Genomic DNA, 15,483 nt, shown 5'->3' with positions numbered 1-15,483 from the left:
ATATTTGCTGCATCCATTTGGACAGATAAAGAAATCGAGCAATTTGAGAAGGTGCTTATTTCTTGTGAAAAATCCTACCTAGGGAAACTTAGATAACCTTGAGATAAGTATCCAGGTTCTTCAATGCTTATTTTAGCCTATTGCCCTCCAGCACTTACAGTTTTTCAGTGATTTGGCCTGATAACAGCAGCCACACGAAGTATACTGTCAGTCTCGTATCCGTTGCGGATGTGACCACACATAGCGGGCATTTGTTTGATGACCTACAGTTATAAGGAAATTGATACCCGTCACTGTCTCATAGCAAAATGGAAATACTTCTCAGTGTTGCAAGGAGTTTCTTTTGACTTCTGGCAGGGTGATTGTGAAAGGCAAATGTTTTGTGCAAAGAGATGTGTACTGCAAAATAAGGAGTTGATGAAGTAGCACGCGGTGACCACGTGCCCTCGGCCACTCCCCAAGTGGCCTTGGTGGCTTTGCCCCATGCTCCTACTGCAAGGGGGTCCCTCGTTACCTGCCTTCCACCTGGCACCTGTCTCCATCCTACAAAGATCCAAACCTAATGTTGTTTGGTCCCTGAAACCTCCCCAGAGCCCTCCGCACAGAGCCAGTGGCTGCCTCCTCTGCAGCCCTGTTACTGATGGGGCACCGTGCCCGCCACTGGTACTGTCCTTACCTTCTCTCTCATTCTTCTGTGACCCTCCTCCCAGTGGCTGGGTGGGGCCAGAGTTTACCAGGACTCAGTACAAGACAATTTCCCAAGTTAATTCCTGCACTTTCAGAATATCCCAAATGAACTAACTCTACCTTCTTCACAAATACTTCTCAAACAAACCAAAAATATAAATACATAGTCTGATTTTAAATAGTCAACTCAAGTTTGATGTTTTAATTATCTGGATAAAATTATACTATGGAGAAATGGAAGTCTTAAATATGAAAAAAAAAGATCTTATAATCTTATACTCCAAGGATTAGCTTTTTTAAAAGATTAAACTGTCTTCAAGTTTTCAAGTTCCATATGCACAGTCTTGTATATTTAAAATGATGATATAGTTTTATATTCATTTTTCACTTACTACATTATTAGCATTTTCAAATTGCTACATAGTCTTAAAGTTATCACTTAAGTGATAGTGTTCCAATGAATGAATGTAATTTAGTTAATTTGTCATATTGTTGGATATTTATTTTTATCACTATTTTGGGCAAGACCCAAGGGCATGTAAAATGTTAGGATTGTCTTAGCGTGTTTCCTTTGGGTTATATTCCCAAAACAGCAGGCCAAGGGAGATCTATGTGGTTTCAGTATTTGATATCAGTGTTTGAGTATTTTTTAAAGTGATTCTGCAGATTCACTCTGCCAGCAATGGTACCCTCCCTTCCTTATCATCTTTTGGTGGGTTTTTACTGACTTAAGCAATTCTCCTGGTGTTTTGGTGCATCTTACATTTCACTTCTTGGAGGGAGGGTCTACTTCTGCTTCCATGAGCTCTTTTACCAATTTTAGCTCCTCCTGTGAGAATTGTCTGTTCCTATAAGCTTAGTTTGTTTGGTTTTTGTTTAGTTTGTTTTGGCTTGGCTCCTGAAGGGTTTTGTTTTGTTTTGTTTTTCTTCTGGTTTGGTTTTGTGTGTGTTCCTCTGTGTGTCCACTTACAAATTAGACATTCCAGCTGACTTTCTTATCAGTTTCCATAAACTCTATGCAATATAAATATTTAACCTTTTACTGAAAAAAATAAAATGTGAGGGGGTTATTGAAGGACTCTTCTTGATGAAACAGAAGAGAACCGGCTCTCTGACACTCTCTTTCATCTTCAGATCAAAGAGGGCCTCTGAGGCTACAGCCCTGCCCTCGCTGGGTGATCCTCCATGAGTTGCTCTGTGGCCTGCTTCTCCAGGACTGTCCCTTCTCCAGCAAAGGCCAGGGGTGGTGTCTGGCACTTGGGTTTTGAGGCTGCTGACCTAGTAAGGTATGGGATACCACAGGTCCAACCAAAGACATATGGAGCAGGTTGTGAAATTTCAGACATTTTAATCATATAAGGTTATATTGATTCATTAGAATTCTCTTCTGTGGTCACTGCACTTTGGGAAGGAAAAGAGAGGCCACAGCATGAGGTTTGTCTAAGCCCTGTTCCAGATGTCTGTTGCTGAGGAACAAACCACCCCAGACTTAGTGGTATAAACACCAATAATTGATTATTAGCACCATTGTCGTCATCATCATCATCCTCTCTCATGTTTATCATGGTGAGCTGAGTTCAGTGAGGCCCTTCTCAGGGTATCTCATGGCTGCAGTCTGAGGGTGGCTGGGCTGGAGAGGCACATATCTGGAGGTGGACACGGGCTATTGGCTGGGACCCCAGTTGTGACTGTTACTCCGAGCACCTGCATGTGGACTTTCCATGTTGCCTGGGCTTCCTGACAGCATGGCTCCTGTATTCCATCACAAGTTGTCACTTTCATTATTGTCTATTCATCCAGGAAGCCACAAGACCTTCCCAGCTTGGAGGGGAGAGGACATTGATTCAACCTCTTAATATTAACAGTAGAATGATAAGATTCTGGAAGAGCCTGTGGACTAAACACTATAGTTGAGTCACTTTTGAACAGAATGTGGTCCACTGGAGAAGGGAATAGCAAACCACTTCAGTATTCTTGCCTTGAGAACCCCACGAACAGTATGAAAAGGCAAAATGATAAGATACTGAAAGAGGAACTCCCTGGGTCAGTAGGTGCCCAATATGCTACTGGAGATTAGTGGAGAAATAACTCCAGAAAGAATGAAGGGATGGAGCCAAAGCAAAAACAATACCCAGTTGTGGATGTGACTGGTGATAGAAGCAAGACCTGATACTGTAAAGAGCAATGTTGCATAGGAACCTGGAATGTCAGGTCCATGAATCAAGGAAATTGGAAGTGGTCAAACAGGAGATGGCAAAAGTGAATGTTTACATTCTAGGAATCAGTGAACTAAAATGGACTGGAATGGGTAAATTTAACTCAGATGACCATTATATCTACTACTGCGGGCAGGAATCCCTTAGAAGAAATGGAGTAGCCATCATGGTCAACAAAAGAGTCCGAAATGCAGTACTTGGATGCAATCTCAAAAATGACAGAATGATATCTGTTTGTTTCCAAGGCAAACCATTCAATATCACAGTAATCCAAGTCTATGCCCCAACCAGCAACGCTGAAGAAGCTGAAGTTGAACAGTTTTATGAAGACCTACAAGACCTTTTAGAACTAACACCCAAAAAAGATGTCCTTTTCATTATCGGGGACTGGAATGCAAAAGTTGGAAGTCAAGAAACACCTGGAGTAACAGGCAAATGTGGCCTTGGAGTACAGAATGAAGCAGGGCAAAGGCTAATAGAGTTTTGCCAAGAGAACACACTGGTCATAGCAAACACCCTCTTCCAACAACACAAGAGAAGACTCTACACATGGACATCACCAGATGGTCAACATCAAAATCAGATTGATTATACTCTTTGAAGCCAAAGATGGAGAAGCTCTATACAGTCAGCAAAAACAAGACCGGGAGCTGACTGTGGCTCAGATCATGAACTCCTTATTGCCAAATTCAGACTTAAATTGAAGAAAGTGGGGGAAACCACTAGACCATTCAGGTATGACCTAAATCAAATCCCTTATGATTATACAGTGGAAGTGAGAAATAGATTTAAGGGACTAGATCTGATAGACAGAGTGCCTGATGAACTATGGACTGAGGTTCGTAACATTGTATAGGAGACAGGGATCAAGACCATCCCCATGGAAAAGAAATGCAAAAAAGCAAAATGGCTGTCTGAGGAGGGCTTAGAAATAGCTGTGAAAAGAAGAGAAGCGAAAAGCAAATGAGAAAAGGAAAGATATAAGCATCTGAATGCAGAGTTCCAAAGAATAGCAAGAAGAGATAAGAAAGCCTTCCTCAGCAATCAATGCAAAGAAATAGAGGAAGACAACAGAATGGGAAAGACTAGAGATCTCTTCAAGAAAATTAGAGATACCAAGGGAACATTTCATGCAAAGATGGGCTCAATAAAGGACAGAAATGGTATGGACCTAACAGAAGCAGATGATGATAAGAAGAGGTGGCAAGAATACACAGAAGAACTGTACAAAAAAGATCTTCACAACCAAGATAATCACGATGGTGTGATCACTCACCTAGAGCCGACATCCTGGAATGTGAAATTAAGTGGGCCTTAGAAAGCATCACTATGAACAAAGCTAGTGGAGGTGATGTAATTCCAGTTGAACTATTTCAAATCCTGAAAGATGATGCTGTGAAAGTGCTGCACTCAATATGTCAGCAAATTTGGAAAACTCAGCAGTGACCACAGGACTGGAAAAGGTCAGTTTTCCTTCCAATCCCAAAGAAAGGCAATGCCAAAGAACGTTCCAACTACCACACAATTGCACTCATCTCACATGCTAGTAAAGTAATGCTCCAAATTCTCCAAGCCAGGCTTCAGCAATATGTGAACCGTGAACTTGCAGATGTTCAAGCTGGTTTTAGAAAAGGTAGAGGAACCAGAGATGAAATTGCCAACATCCGTGGATCATCAGAAAAGCAAGAGTTCCAGAAAAACATCTATTTCTGCTTTATTGACTATGCCAAAGCCTTTGATGGTGTGGATTACAATAAACTATGGATAATTCTGAAAGAGATGGGAATACCAGACCACCTGACCAGCCTATATGAGAAACCTGTATGCAGGTCAGGAAGCAACAGTTAGAACTGGACATGGAACAACAGACTGGTTCCAAATAGGAAAAGGAGTACATCAAGGCTGTATATTGTCACTCTGCTTATTTAACTTATATGCCGAGTACATAAAGAGAAACGCTGGGCTGCAAGAAGCACAAGCTGGAATCAAGATTGCCGGGAGAAATATCAATAACCTCAGATATGCAGATGACACCACCCTTATGGCAGAAAGTGAAGAGGAACTCAAAAGCCTCTTGATGAAAGTGAAAGAGGAGAGTGAAAAAGTTGGCTTAAAGCTCAACATTCAGAAAACGAAGATCATGGCATCTGGTCCCATCACTTCATGGGAAATAGATGGGGAAACAGTGGAAACAGTGTCAGACTTTATTTTGCGGGGCCTCAAAATCCCTGCAGATGGTGATTGCAGCCATGAAATTAAAAGACGCATACTCCTTGGAAGGAAAGTTATGACCAACCTAGATAGCATATTCAAAAGAAGAGACATTACTTTGCCAACAAAGGTCTGTCTAGTCAAGGTTATGGTTTTTCCTGTGGTCATGTATGGATGTGAGAGTTGGACTCTGAAGAAAGCTGAGTGCCAAAGAATTGATGCTTTTGAACTGTGGTGTTGGAGAAGACTCTTGAGAGTCCCTTGGACTGCAAGGAGATCCAACCAGTCCATTCTAAAGGAGACCAGTCCTGGGTGTTCTTTGGAAGGAATGATGCTAAAGCTGAAACTCCAGTACTTTGGCCACCTCATGCGAAGAGTTGACTCATTGGAAAAGACTCTGATGCTGTGAGGGATTGGGGGCATGAGGAGAAGGGGACAACAGAGGGTGAGATGGCCGGATGGCATCACTGACTCGATGGATGTGAGTTTGAGTGAACTCTGGGAGTTGGTGATGGACAGGGAGGCCTGGCGTGCTGCAATTCATGGGGTCACAAAGAGTCGGACACGACTGAGTGACTGAACTGAACTGACTGGAAAATGCAGCCTGCCTTGAGCCACTTAGGGGATCCTCTGACAACAGGTCCTTTGGTCTTTGGCAGGCCTCACTCCTCCCCCAGGTCAAGGTTACACCCTTGGGCAGCTTCTCACTGGCTCATTGAGTAACCCCCCACCCCTGCCCAAGGCTGCATTACTTGAGTCCCAGCAAGAACTCAGGAACATCATAGACAAACAGCCTGCACCTTCCCTGCATCCTCCCTGCCACAGACATGTGGGGGCTAAACACACTAAGCCTTTCTCTGTCTCTGCTTTTTGCTCATTCCTGTCCTTCCACATTTTCTCATAAGAGGCCCTTTCAGGAATGCCTCCCAGTAACTGCTGCAGGCAAAACCATCATTCTGCCGGGTGTCAGGAAGGAGTGGCTGAGTCTCCTTAGCTAAAATAAAACCACAGACCAGTGAATATGTAGATAATACCATCTGAATGTAGATAATACCATCTGAAGATTTGTTACAAGTGCAGATTTCAATTTTGCTCCAGTTTCTGTAATTATAATAATCACCCAGATTATCACTCTGGCAGGTAGTCTGGAAACCACACTAGAAAACAAAACTCCTTTTTATTTTATTTATGTATTATTTTTGGCCAAGCAGCATAAAGGATCTTCATTCCCTGAACAGGGATTAAACCCCTGTCCCCAGCAGTGGAAACGTAGAGTCTTAAGACCACTGGATCACCAGGCAAGTCCCCAGAACTCCTCTTTAAAGGTCAAAGAAAGGTCACCGGTCTTCAGAATGCCACGACAGAAGACCCTGTCTGTGTGACAGTATCTCCCATGCCCCTACCTTGGATTGCACTGACTACTCGCGGCTCTCCAGATGCTGGTCCCTCTTCTCTTGACGCTTCTTCCTACACTGCCACATCTCTTCTCTGAGCACATGACCCACATAGCAATGCTCCCCTGACTATGGTCATTGGTGTGACCTCTGGAACCTCCAGGTCAACCTGTCCAAATCCACACTAAAATCTTCCTGCCAACCTGCCCATCCCACCTGGTCTTCCTCATGGCTGGTGCCTCCACCCACCTGCTCTAAGCAGAAGCCCTCCTTCCCTCTTCTCCAGCTTCCATATCCAGGCCTCAAATCCTGTTAACTCTACATGTAAAGTTATTACAGTTTGGCTGCTAAAGATCTCTTAAGTTCTGTCCCTTCTCTCGTTCCTACTGTGCCAGGAAGAAAAGGGAGGCAGAATTCCTGTCCTGTGCACCAGTGGGCTGAGAGACATCAGGCAAAGTCAAGGTCACACAGGATGGAGGAAGGAAGCAAAGCAAAGAACAAGACAGCTGGACACCTGCATACAAAACACAGTGAGGCTTAGGCAGGCAGGTATACTTTAGGTATGGTTCAGTTTAGGCAGGTGTAGTTCAGGCAGGCAGGGAGGTTTAGGTAGGCAGGCGTAGGTGATCTTAGTATCCCTACAATATGTGGGTGATCCCCTTGCCCAGCAGCATCCTAAGAGACCAGCATGATACACCACGCCTGCCTGGGTCCAGGCTTCAGCATCTCCAGCCTGGACCGATGCGGTAGTTCTCAGCTGCTCTTGCCGACTCCAGGCTTTTCTCCTCCCATGCACTCCACATAGGTGGGGGTCAGTGTAGAGCTGAATCTGCCTCTTTCTCAGCAGCTGTCCAGTCCCTACAGCAGCAGTTCTCAAAGTCAATCCCTGGACCAGCAGCAGCGGCTGCGTCACCTAGGAACTAGTTAGAAATGCACGTTCTTGCCTCCTATCACTCCATCCCCAGACCTACTGAGTCAGAGAGACTCTGGGGGTGGAGCCTGGCAGCCTGTTTTCACCAGCCCTGTAAGTGATTCTGATGTAGCTCTGGGCCTAGAGAACAATGTTCCAACCAGTGCTGGCACCTCCTAGTGCTTTCTGCCACTGTGCTGGTTCCCTGGCCCTGCCCAATGCCTACACATCCTGGTGCCACCACCAAGCTTCTCAGAGTTCTCTCAGGTGAAGTCTTTGGCATGTTTTATTTCCTCTGTGTACCTTCCCTCCAAGCTCCCTGATAAGTCCATACGCTGGCTTGGGTGTTTCCTTGTCTCTGTTCATAACTCTAATACATGTAGGGCATCATGTTCACATCACCAGAGTCATGGTCTACATGCCTTTCCCTTTTTTGCTGTGTCCTTACTGTGAGTGTTCAGAGTGAGATCATATTCCAGTCTTCTCTTTGGTCTGAAAGTCCAGCACAGAGCAGGCCCCATTGGAAGAGTCAGTGAATATTTAGTAAGTACCCAGTTAGGTGACTGATTGGCCTACTGACTCATTCTCCAACTTGGAAGAAAACTCAAAGGAACCTTCATATAAGCTGAAAGCATTTATTTGTCTGCCAGTGTTTTTTTTTTTTTTAATGTTTAAAAATGTTATTTATTGAAGTATGGTTGATTTATGATATTGAGTTAATTTCTGCTGTACAGCAAAGTGATTCAGCTATATATATATATATATATATATATATATATATATATACTTTTTCATTATGGCTTATCACAAGATATTGAATATAGTTCCCCTGCTATACAGTAGGCCCTTGTTGTTCATCAATTCTATATATATTAGTTTGCATCTTTTAGTGTATAATCTTTGCACACTCCTTCCTAGTCATACCAGTTAACTGTCAAATAAAAACGAGTAGAACTTTTAGTTTGTAGACTTATCACAATCAAAGAGAGGTGATTTGATATCTTAGCTGTAATATTTTTAAGTTCCTTCCCACACCATTATTTTAGACTCAGTCCAATTTCATTTAATGCAGGGCAGAGGCTGTTTTTTATAACGATTTTTTGTGTGTTGATTTTTTTTTTAAGTCACCATAATTAAAACTCATCATAGCTTACAAAACAAAACGAAGTCAAATCACCTAGAGATACTTGTCTTGCAAATGAGGTATCTTGGGAAAATTTTGAGCACTTCTCTCCTGACATTTCTTGACATCCAAGACAATTTTTTACAGATTTCCCCACTTACCTGACAGAGCGTCAGCCCCTCAACAAGCCAACAAACCAAAGTTAACTCCTGTCTTTTCACTTTCCGATGCAAAGGTATCAAAACATTCAGCGAACCATTGCTACAGAGAGGCCTGAAGAAGATTCTGGTAGCCAAATTTGTGATCCAGTTCCAGCAGGAGGCGGTGGAGGAGGTGGGAGTGACTCAGAGGCTGAATCTTCGAGCTTAGGTATGGCCAGTGGATACCCATGGGATGGAAGGTGGATAAGGGAGAGCAGGGAGGTGGGCAAAATCCAGGAGGAGAAAGATGCTTGGCGCCAGCAGGGTAAAAACAGACAGAAGTGTCTCACCAGGAATGTAAAGAAAAAGTGGATTCACAGTGAAGAGAACTTGTACTTGTGCATCAAGGTGATTTTTTTCAGTGTCTTAATCATTTCTTGTTGTGTAAATTTATTTATTGGTGTCCTAAGGATGTTTTCCACTTGTAAGTAAAAGATCCAATAAGAATTCAAGGTCTCCTTCCAAGAAGCCACGTGACAACAATAGGAATAAGACTTGTTTGTATTTAAAATAAAATATCAATACAGTCCCCCCTGAGAGAGGAACCTGGCAGTAAAGAGGTTTTCCGTTGGTCTTATGATTTTAAATACACCACCACCCAGGACAATTTTTTACCAAATACCATCAGCATCCACTAGGGGGTCTGGTGTTCATTTCTTTGAATCTGCCTGAATGGAACTCGGATGTAAATATTCGAAAAGCCTGAGATTGGCTTCTTTTTTGTTTGTTTTTAACTGAAGTATAGTGGACTCACAATGTTGTGTTAGTTTCAGGTGCACAGCAAAGTGATTCTGTTTCACACATATATATTCTTTTTCATATTCTTTTTCATATTGACTGTTGTAAGATATTGAATATAATTCCCTGTACTGTACAGTAGATCCCTGTTTTATATTACGTTATATTTTATTATATTATATATGTGTTTAGTCGCTCAGCCGTGCCCAATTCTGTGACGCTATGGACTGTAGCTGGCCAGGCTCCTCTGTCCATGGAATTCTCCAGGCAAGAATATTGGAGTGGGTTGCTATGCCCATCTCCAGGAGATCTTCCCAACCCAGGGATCGAACCCAAGTCTCCCACATTGCAGGCGGATTCTTTACTGTCTGAGCCACCAGGGAAGCATCTATATAGTGATTAACCCAAAACTCCTAATTTAGCCCTCCCCTGCTTCTTGCCCCTATGATCACGATAAAGTTGTCTTCGATGAAAAGATTGTTTTCTATTGTTTATACCTGTAATAGCATAAGATTATCACAGCGACATCCTGATAATCCAAATCTCTTAAATTGAGTAAATGATGGCAGATAACATGTACAGAGCAGTCTGAGCAAACAGCCACGTGTTTCGCATCCTGCAGGTCTCAGCTCTCTCTGAAAAGCAGAAGAGTGGATCCTTTCATGGCCTTTTTTAAATACACATATATAGTTCCATCAACAATTTTAAATGCCTCCATTCTAATCATTTTATCAGATATATTAACTAAACGGACTAGTTAAGGTTTTTCTATTATTAATTCCTTTGACTGCTGAGAGAGATTTGGTAAGGTGGTAGAATAATTGGAAATATGAGGGAAAAGGAAGAGAAAATTCCTTTTTGGGTTTGGTGTTGGATCTGTTGGCATTTGCTGTATAACAAATTATCCCAAAGCTTAGTATCTGAAGCTCACAGCCATGTATTAACCTCCCCCTGCCCCAATTCTGCAGGTGGGCAGTTTGAGCTGAGCTCTGCCAGGTAATTCCTCAGGGCATTGGGCTCACCCATGCCTCCTTGGTCAGCTGTGGAATAGGCCGCAGGCTGGCTGGCCTGAAGTGGCCTCAGCCAGGGTGGCTTGTCCCTGCTCCCCATGGCTTTTCATCTTGTACAGGCTGTTCTCATGATGAGGGAGAGAAAGTAAGTGGGGACCTACAGGCCTCTCAAAACCCTGGTTCAGAACCTCTGGCAAATTTTGTCGGTTAAAGCAAAACTCAAGGCCAGCTTGATTTAACATGGGGAGAGGCTACAAAGTCTCAGAGTGATGGGGATGAAGGGAGAGGAAGGATTGTGATCCTTTCTGCAAACAAACTGACATAGCTATGGTGAGCAACTTGTAAAGAAAATAAGAAAAATTCATTGGGATAAAAGGGACAAGTTATTCAAGGACTTGATCCAACTGAAGTTACACTGGAGTACTCTGGGAAATAATGAGTCTCAACTGAGACACAGTGCTGGGACACCTGGCCATCACTGTGACACTGGTTGGATCACCATTCACAACAACAGTCCTCTCCAGCAACGCTGGTGAAGGCTTGTAGGCTGCTAGTGCCACAAAAGAGAAGTCCTCTAATTGAAGCGATCTTTTTCCAATGCATTCAGTTGCTTTGTTTCACTTCTTCCAGATCTGAGAAGAGATGGGTCACTTTCTCCAGTGAACTCGCAAAAAATCACCTTGCTGCTACAGTCTCCAGCGGTCAAATTCATCACCAACCCTGAGTTCTTCACTGTACTGCATGCCAACTATGTGAGTGTTCCCACACACAGAGGGGGCCTGGCCTGGCTTCTGGCAAGACCCGAAACACAACTTTGCAAAGTATTGGACAGATTAAAGAGGATAGCATTCTAACTCAGGCAAGGGGGTGGGGTGGGGTGGCGTGAGGAGTGGGGACAGGGAAGAGGAACAGAAAAAACATGGTTCCTTTCTATTCTCTGTGAGTTTCCCCAAAAGGAGAAAAGCTAGATTTAAGAATGCTGTATCTTCTTTGGGTTTTTGTTAGATTCAAATGGGTTAATGTCAGTGAAAGTATTTGGAAACAAAGGTGTATTTTTATTAGAGTTAAATTTTTAAGAGACAAAATTAGGAAATTGACAGATTCCCTTCAACCTGAATCATTTTATAAAATCACTTTCATTAAAGAAAGTTTAAAATAGATAATAGGTTTCCTTTTCATATGATTAGTTTATCAAATAATCTGCTTATGGTTAATTGAATGTGATTTTTACATATTTAGCTTTCTCTCTCTCTCTCTCTCTTTTTTTTTTTTTTTTGGTATCATCAAGAAAGCAATGACATGATATTGGCATGCATGCTTGGTCTGACTCTTTGCGACCCCATGGACTGTAGCCTACCGGGCTCCTCTGTCCATGGGATTTTCCAGGCAAGAGTACTGGAGTAGGTTGCCATTTCCTTCTCCAGGGTATCTTCCCGACCCAGGGATCGAACCTGGGTCTCCTGCATTGTAGGCAGATGCTTTTACCATCTGAGCCACCAGGGAAGTCCACCTGGGAAGCCCCCCTGATATCCTGATATTACTATAGTCACTGCTTTTTTCATTTGACATGTGTTTTCTGTGATTCAGGCACAGATCTAGGTGCTAGATGTAAAGACAGATTAGGGTGATACCTGATCAGCAGAAGCTCCCCGTTTTGTTGGGCAGCAGACATGCAAAAATGAGTCCAATGTGATAGGACAAAGCTGTCCTCTGGGAGGAACAAAGTGCACTGGAAACACACGTGATGCTCTGGACACTCAGGGAGCAGTCCTGAGGAGACTGAGTCCTGAAAGTTGAAAGTTGACAGGGCAGGGGTTCTAGGCAGTGGGAGAAAGGACTCAGCCTGGGACTGGGTCTAGTGGGGCTGGAGTGTGGTGACAGGTAGAGGTGGGAACAGAGGGTGGAGAATAGCAGCAAATTACCTGGTACATCATGGAAAGGAACCTGGATCTACCTCAGTAGGCAACCAGAACCAGCTGCAGTCTCAGACATTATCATCAGTTACACAATCCAGCTGTTTGAGAGGTTATTTTCTCAGGTAGAATTGTGGGAGAGGGACTGAGGGGTTAAGACAGAGCCTGGTTCAAATGCTTAAGTGAGCAATAATCAAGTGCTTCCCTAAGAAAGGGTCTGGGAGCAGGGAAAAACAACTCAGCCTAAGAGATATTTCTGCAGGGAATCAATCATGCTTGGGACCACTATGATTGAGGGGGATGGTGGGTGAGGACCCAAGAAAGTCTGAGTCCTTTCTGCTTTGCCCCCCCCCCCCGAGTTAGGTGTCCCCATTCAACAGTAGTTTGATTAGGTGATGGGAGCTGTGGCAGGGGAGGAGGGACTAGTTTTTGAGCAGGTTATATTTAGGAAACCTCTTGGGCATCTAGTGATTAGATCAAGAGCTGCTGCCCAGTGGTACAGGGGTGAGTCACGGAGGACAAGAAAGCTAGATAGTGGTGCTCTCTGAGCTGTTCCCCAGCCTGCTCTGGCTACTCACAGTCTTTCCCTGAACCACACACACCCACCAGCCCCAGGTAGCATAAAATGGTTATGTGGCACAACTAGAAACTCCTGAAGCTTTCTTCATTTCTTCTCATCTTCCAACCCCTACAAACAGTCACGTTTGTACATAGAAAGGAGTCGCAGACCTTTGAAGATCAGCCCTAAAATTCATACTGGAGTGGGTTGCCATTTCCTTTTCCACCTAAAATTCACAGGGAACTTTAACTAATACACCCTGTTATATAGATGGATAAGAGGAGCAATCCCCTGGAGAAGGGAAAGGCTACCCACTCCAGTATTCTGGCCTGGAGAATTCCATGGACTGTATAGTCCATGAGGTTGCGAAGAGTTGGACACAACTGAGCAACTTTCACTTTCAACACTTTGAAGAAGACCAAGGATGAATCTGTGCTGTCAGAGGAGGAACCAGGGAGGAGAGGGAGGAGATGCTCAGAGAGTCATAAGGAGATTCAGGGGAGCAGAACCAGGCTGGGGCAGAGTGGGTTGGGGAGGGAGGAGGGGAAGGGGAACTTGAGATGCAGGGGAGTTGGACAGTGTCCTAGGATGCTGGAGCAGTGGTAGAGCCAGATTGTGAGGAAGTCCATGTGTGTTCGCGGTGGGCAGGTATTTACTTCTGGAGCAAGATCTCTGCTTCCAAGGCCTCCTCCTCAATGCTCACAACCACATCGCATCCCATTAAGGTGCTCAAAGTATGCTTGGTCTGTGTTTTTCCTAATCCCCACACCCTTCCCCATCTGCCTGGACCCCATCTCAGAGTGCCTACCGAGTCTTCACCAGTAGCACCTGCTTGAAGCACATGATCCTCAAAGTCCGGCGGGATGCGCGCAACTTCGAACGCTACCAGCACAACCGAGACTTGGTGAATTTCATCAACATGTTCGCGGACACGCGGCTGGAATTGCCCCGGGGCTGGGAGATCAAAACGGACCAGCAGGGAAAGGTGAGCATGACTGCTACTGGGGCCCTACATCAGAAGGTGAAGACCCATGAGCAGGTGAGGAGGGAGGTTGATGAGATTCAGAGCCTGTACCTGAGACGTGCTATTGGCCACCAGGCAGAAGGGAGGGTAACTATCCGCATTGGGATTTCTGCCTCTTGATGTTTAGAATGTTTCCAAATGTCCCTGACTTCTGCCCACCGATGCTAGTAGCACCTCCAACAAGTTGTGACATTGCTGTGTCCCCTGGGTGGGGAGGAGGGTTGGGGGACAGTATCACACCCAGTTGAGAACTACAGGCTCCATATTTCTTAATTTAGATTTGGAACGTGAAACCAGATTCTATTCAATGACCTTTCTATTGTTTTGCCTCCTTAGTTCCCTCTCAGAGGGTTAAATTATTAATTAAATGGGAGTGACATTATTAAGTTATTCATTGTGATTTCCCTAATAAGCCTTCAGTTCTCATTAAAACAGGGTGAATTGGGCCAATGAAGTGTTACTGGCTTGCATTTTGCTTTTGTGTGGCATTAACCAAAACTAGTCTTTCCCAGGGATGCTGTAGAAGCCTAGCTGAGTCAGCTAAAGCAAGAATGCTCTTTCTTAATCACCATCAATCACTTTCATGTATTTATAGGACAGGTCAAACAGGCTACCGAGGAATTGTCCCTGTGTAATCTTTTATAAACTTTAGTAGAGAGACTCCTTCGGTCTTCTAGTGTCAAAAGAATCAGGAGTGTTGCCAGCAAATATGTGTCTCAACAGGAAACTGCATCATGCAGCTCTCTTCATCTGTGATTATAACCATGTAAAACCACAGTTCCCCGAAGTCGGCTGATGGGGCTTCACAGTGCCCTGGAAACCAGAAACCCCTCTCCCACACTTTGTCATGTCCCAGTACCTAAGCCCTCTGAAATATGGGAGGAAAGATTGTGTCCTCTAATTGATGCAAGTCCGCCAGTACAATGAATCTCTATGACCAGCTCTGCAGTCAAGGATGACCTTGGCAGGCGGTGCCTTGCATGGTGGAAAAACTACCATAGACAGAATCTACTCTTATTTACCAGATGTGGCCTCCACTGGGAGAATGACAGTGAAACATGGTGTGGGAAACGTGCTTTCTATACAAAAGAAACAGAGCAGGTTCCAGAACACTAGACCATCTTCTGGTTTCTCACCAGCCAACGTGCTTCTCACTTTGTCAACACGTTCAGAGTCAACAGCCTTTGCTTTTAGTGTGCACCATGTAGGAAGACTCTTGAGAGTCCCTTGGACTGCAAGGAGATCCAACCAGTCCATTCTGAAGGAGATCAGCCCTGGGATTTCTTTGGAGGTAATGATGCTGAAGCTGAAACTCCAGTACTTTGGCCACCTCATGCGAAGAGTTGACTCATTGGAAAAGACTCTGATGCTGGGAGGGATTGAGGGCAGGAGGAGAAGGGGACAACAGAGGATGAGATGGCTGGATGGCATCACTGACTCGATGGACGTGAGTCTGAGTGAACTTCGGGAGTTGGTGATTGACAGGGAGGCCTGCCAT

At 44.2% G+C, this 15,483-nt stretch overlaps 1 protein-coding gene and 1 non-coding gene across 4 annotated transcripts in view; one reads left to right on the top strand and one right to left on the bottom strand.

Moving 5' to 3' along the window:
- HECW1 (HECT, C2 and WW domain containing E3 ubiquitin protein ligase 1) overlaps positions 1 to 15,483 on the top strand; it is a 481,612-nt gene that overhangs the window by 366,786 nt on the left and 99,343 nt on the right. For all 3 annotated transcript variants that reach the window (XM_061414477.1, XM_061414476.1, XM_061414478.1), the window contains exons 12-14: positions 8,777 to 8,910; positions 11,120 to 11,241; positions 13,761 to 13,946. In XM_061414477.1, the coding sequence (XP_061270461.1) occupies positions 8,777 to 8,910; positions 11,120 to 11,241; positions 13,761 to 13,946 (442 nt within the window). The remainder of the gene's footprint in view (positions 1 to 8,776; positions 8,911 to 11,119; positions 11,242 to 13,760; positions 13,947 to 15,483) is intronic.
- Positions 11,920 to 11,992, bottom strand: TRNAC-ACA (transfer RNA cysteine (anticodon ACA)). Its single transcript has one exon. It is a non-coding gene; the product is annotated as a tRNA-Cys (tRNA).

Source organism: Bos javanicus, chromosome 4 (genome assembly GCF_032452875.1).
Source record: "Bos javanicus breed banteng chromosome 4, ARS-OSU_banteng_1.0, whole genome shotgun sequence".
NCBI classification, from domain to species: domain Eukaryota; kingdom Metazoa; phylum Chordata; class Mammalia; order Artiodactyla; family Bovidae; genus Bos; species Bos javanicus.
Note: the sequence above shows the minus strand (reverse complement) of the source record. Positions and strands in the feature narration are given on the sequence as shown.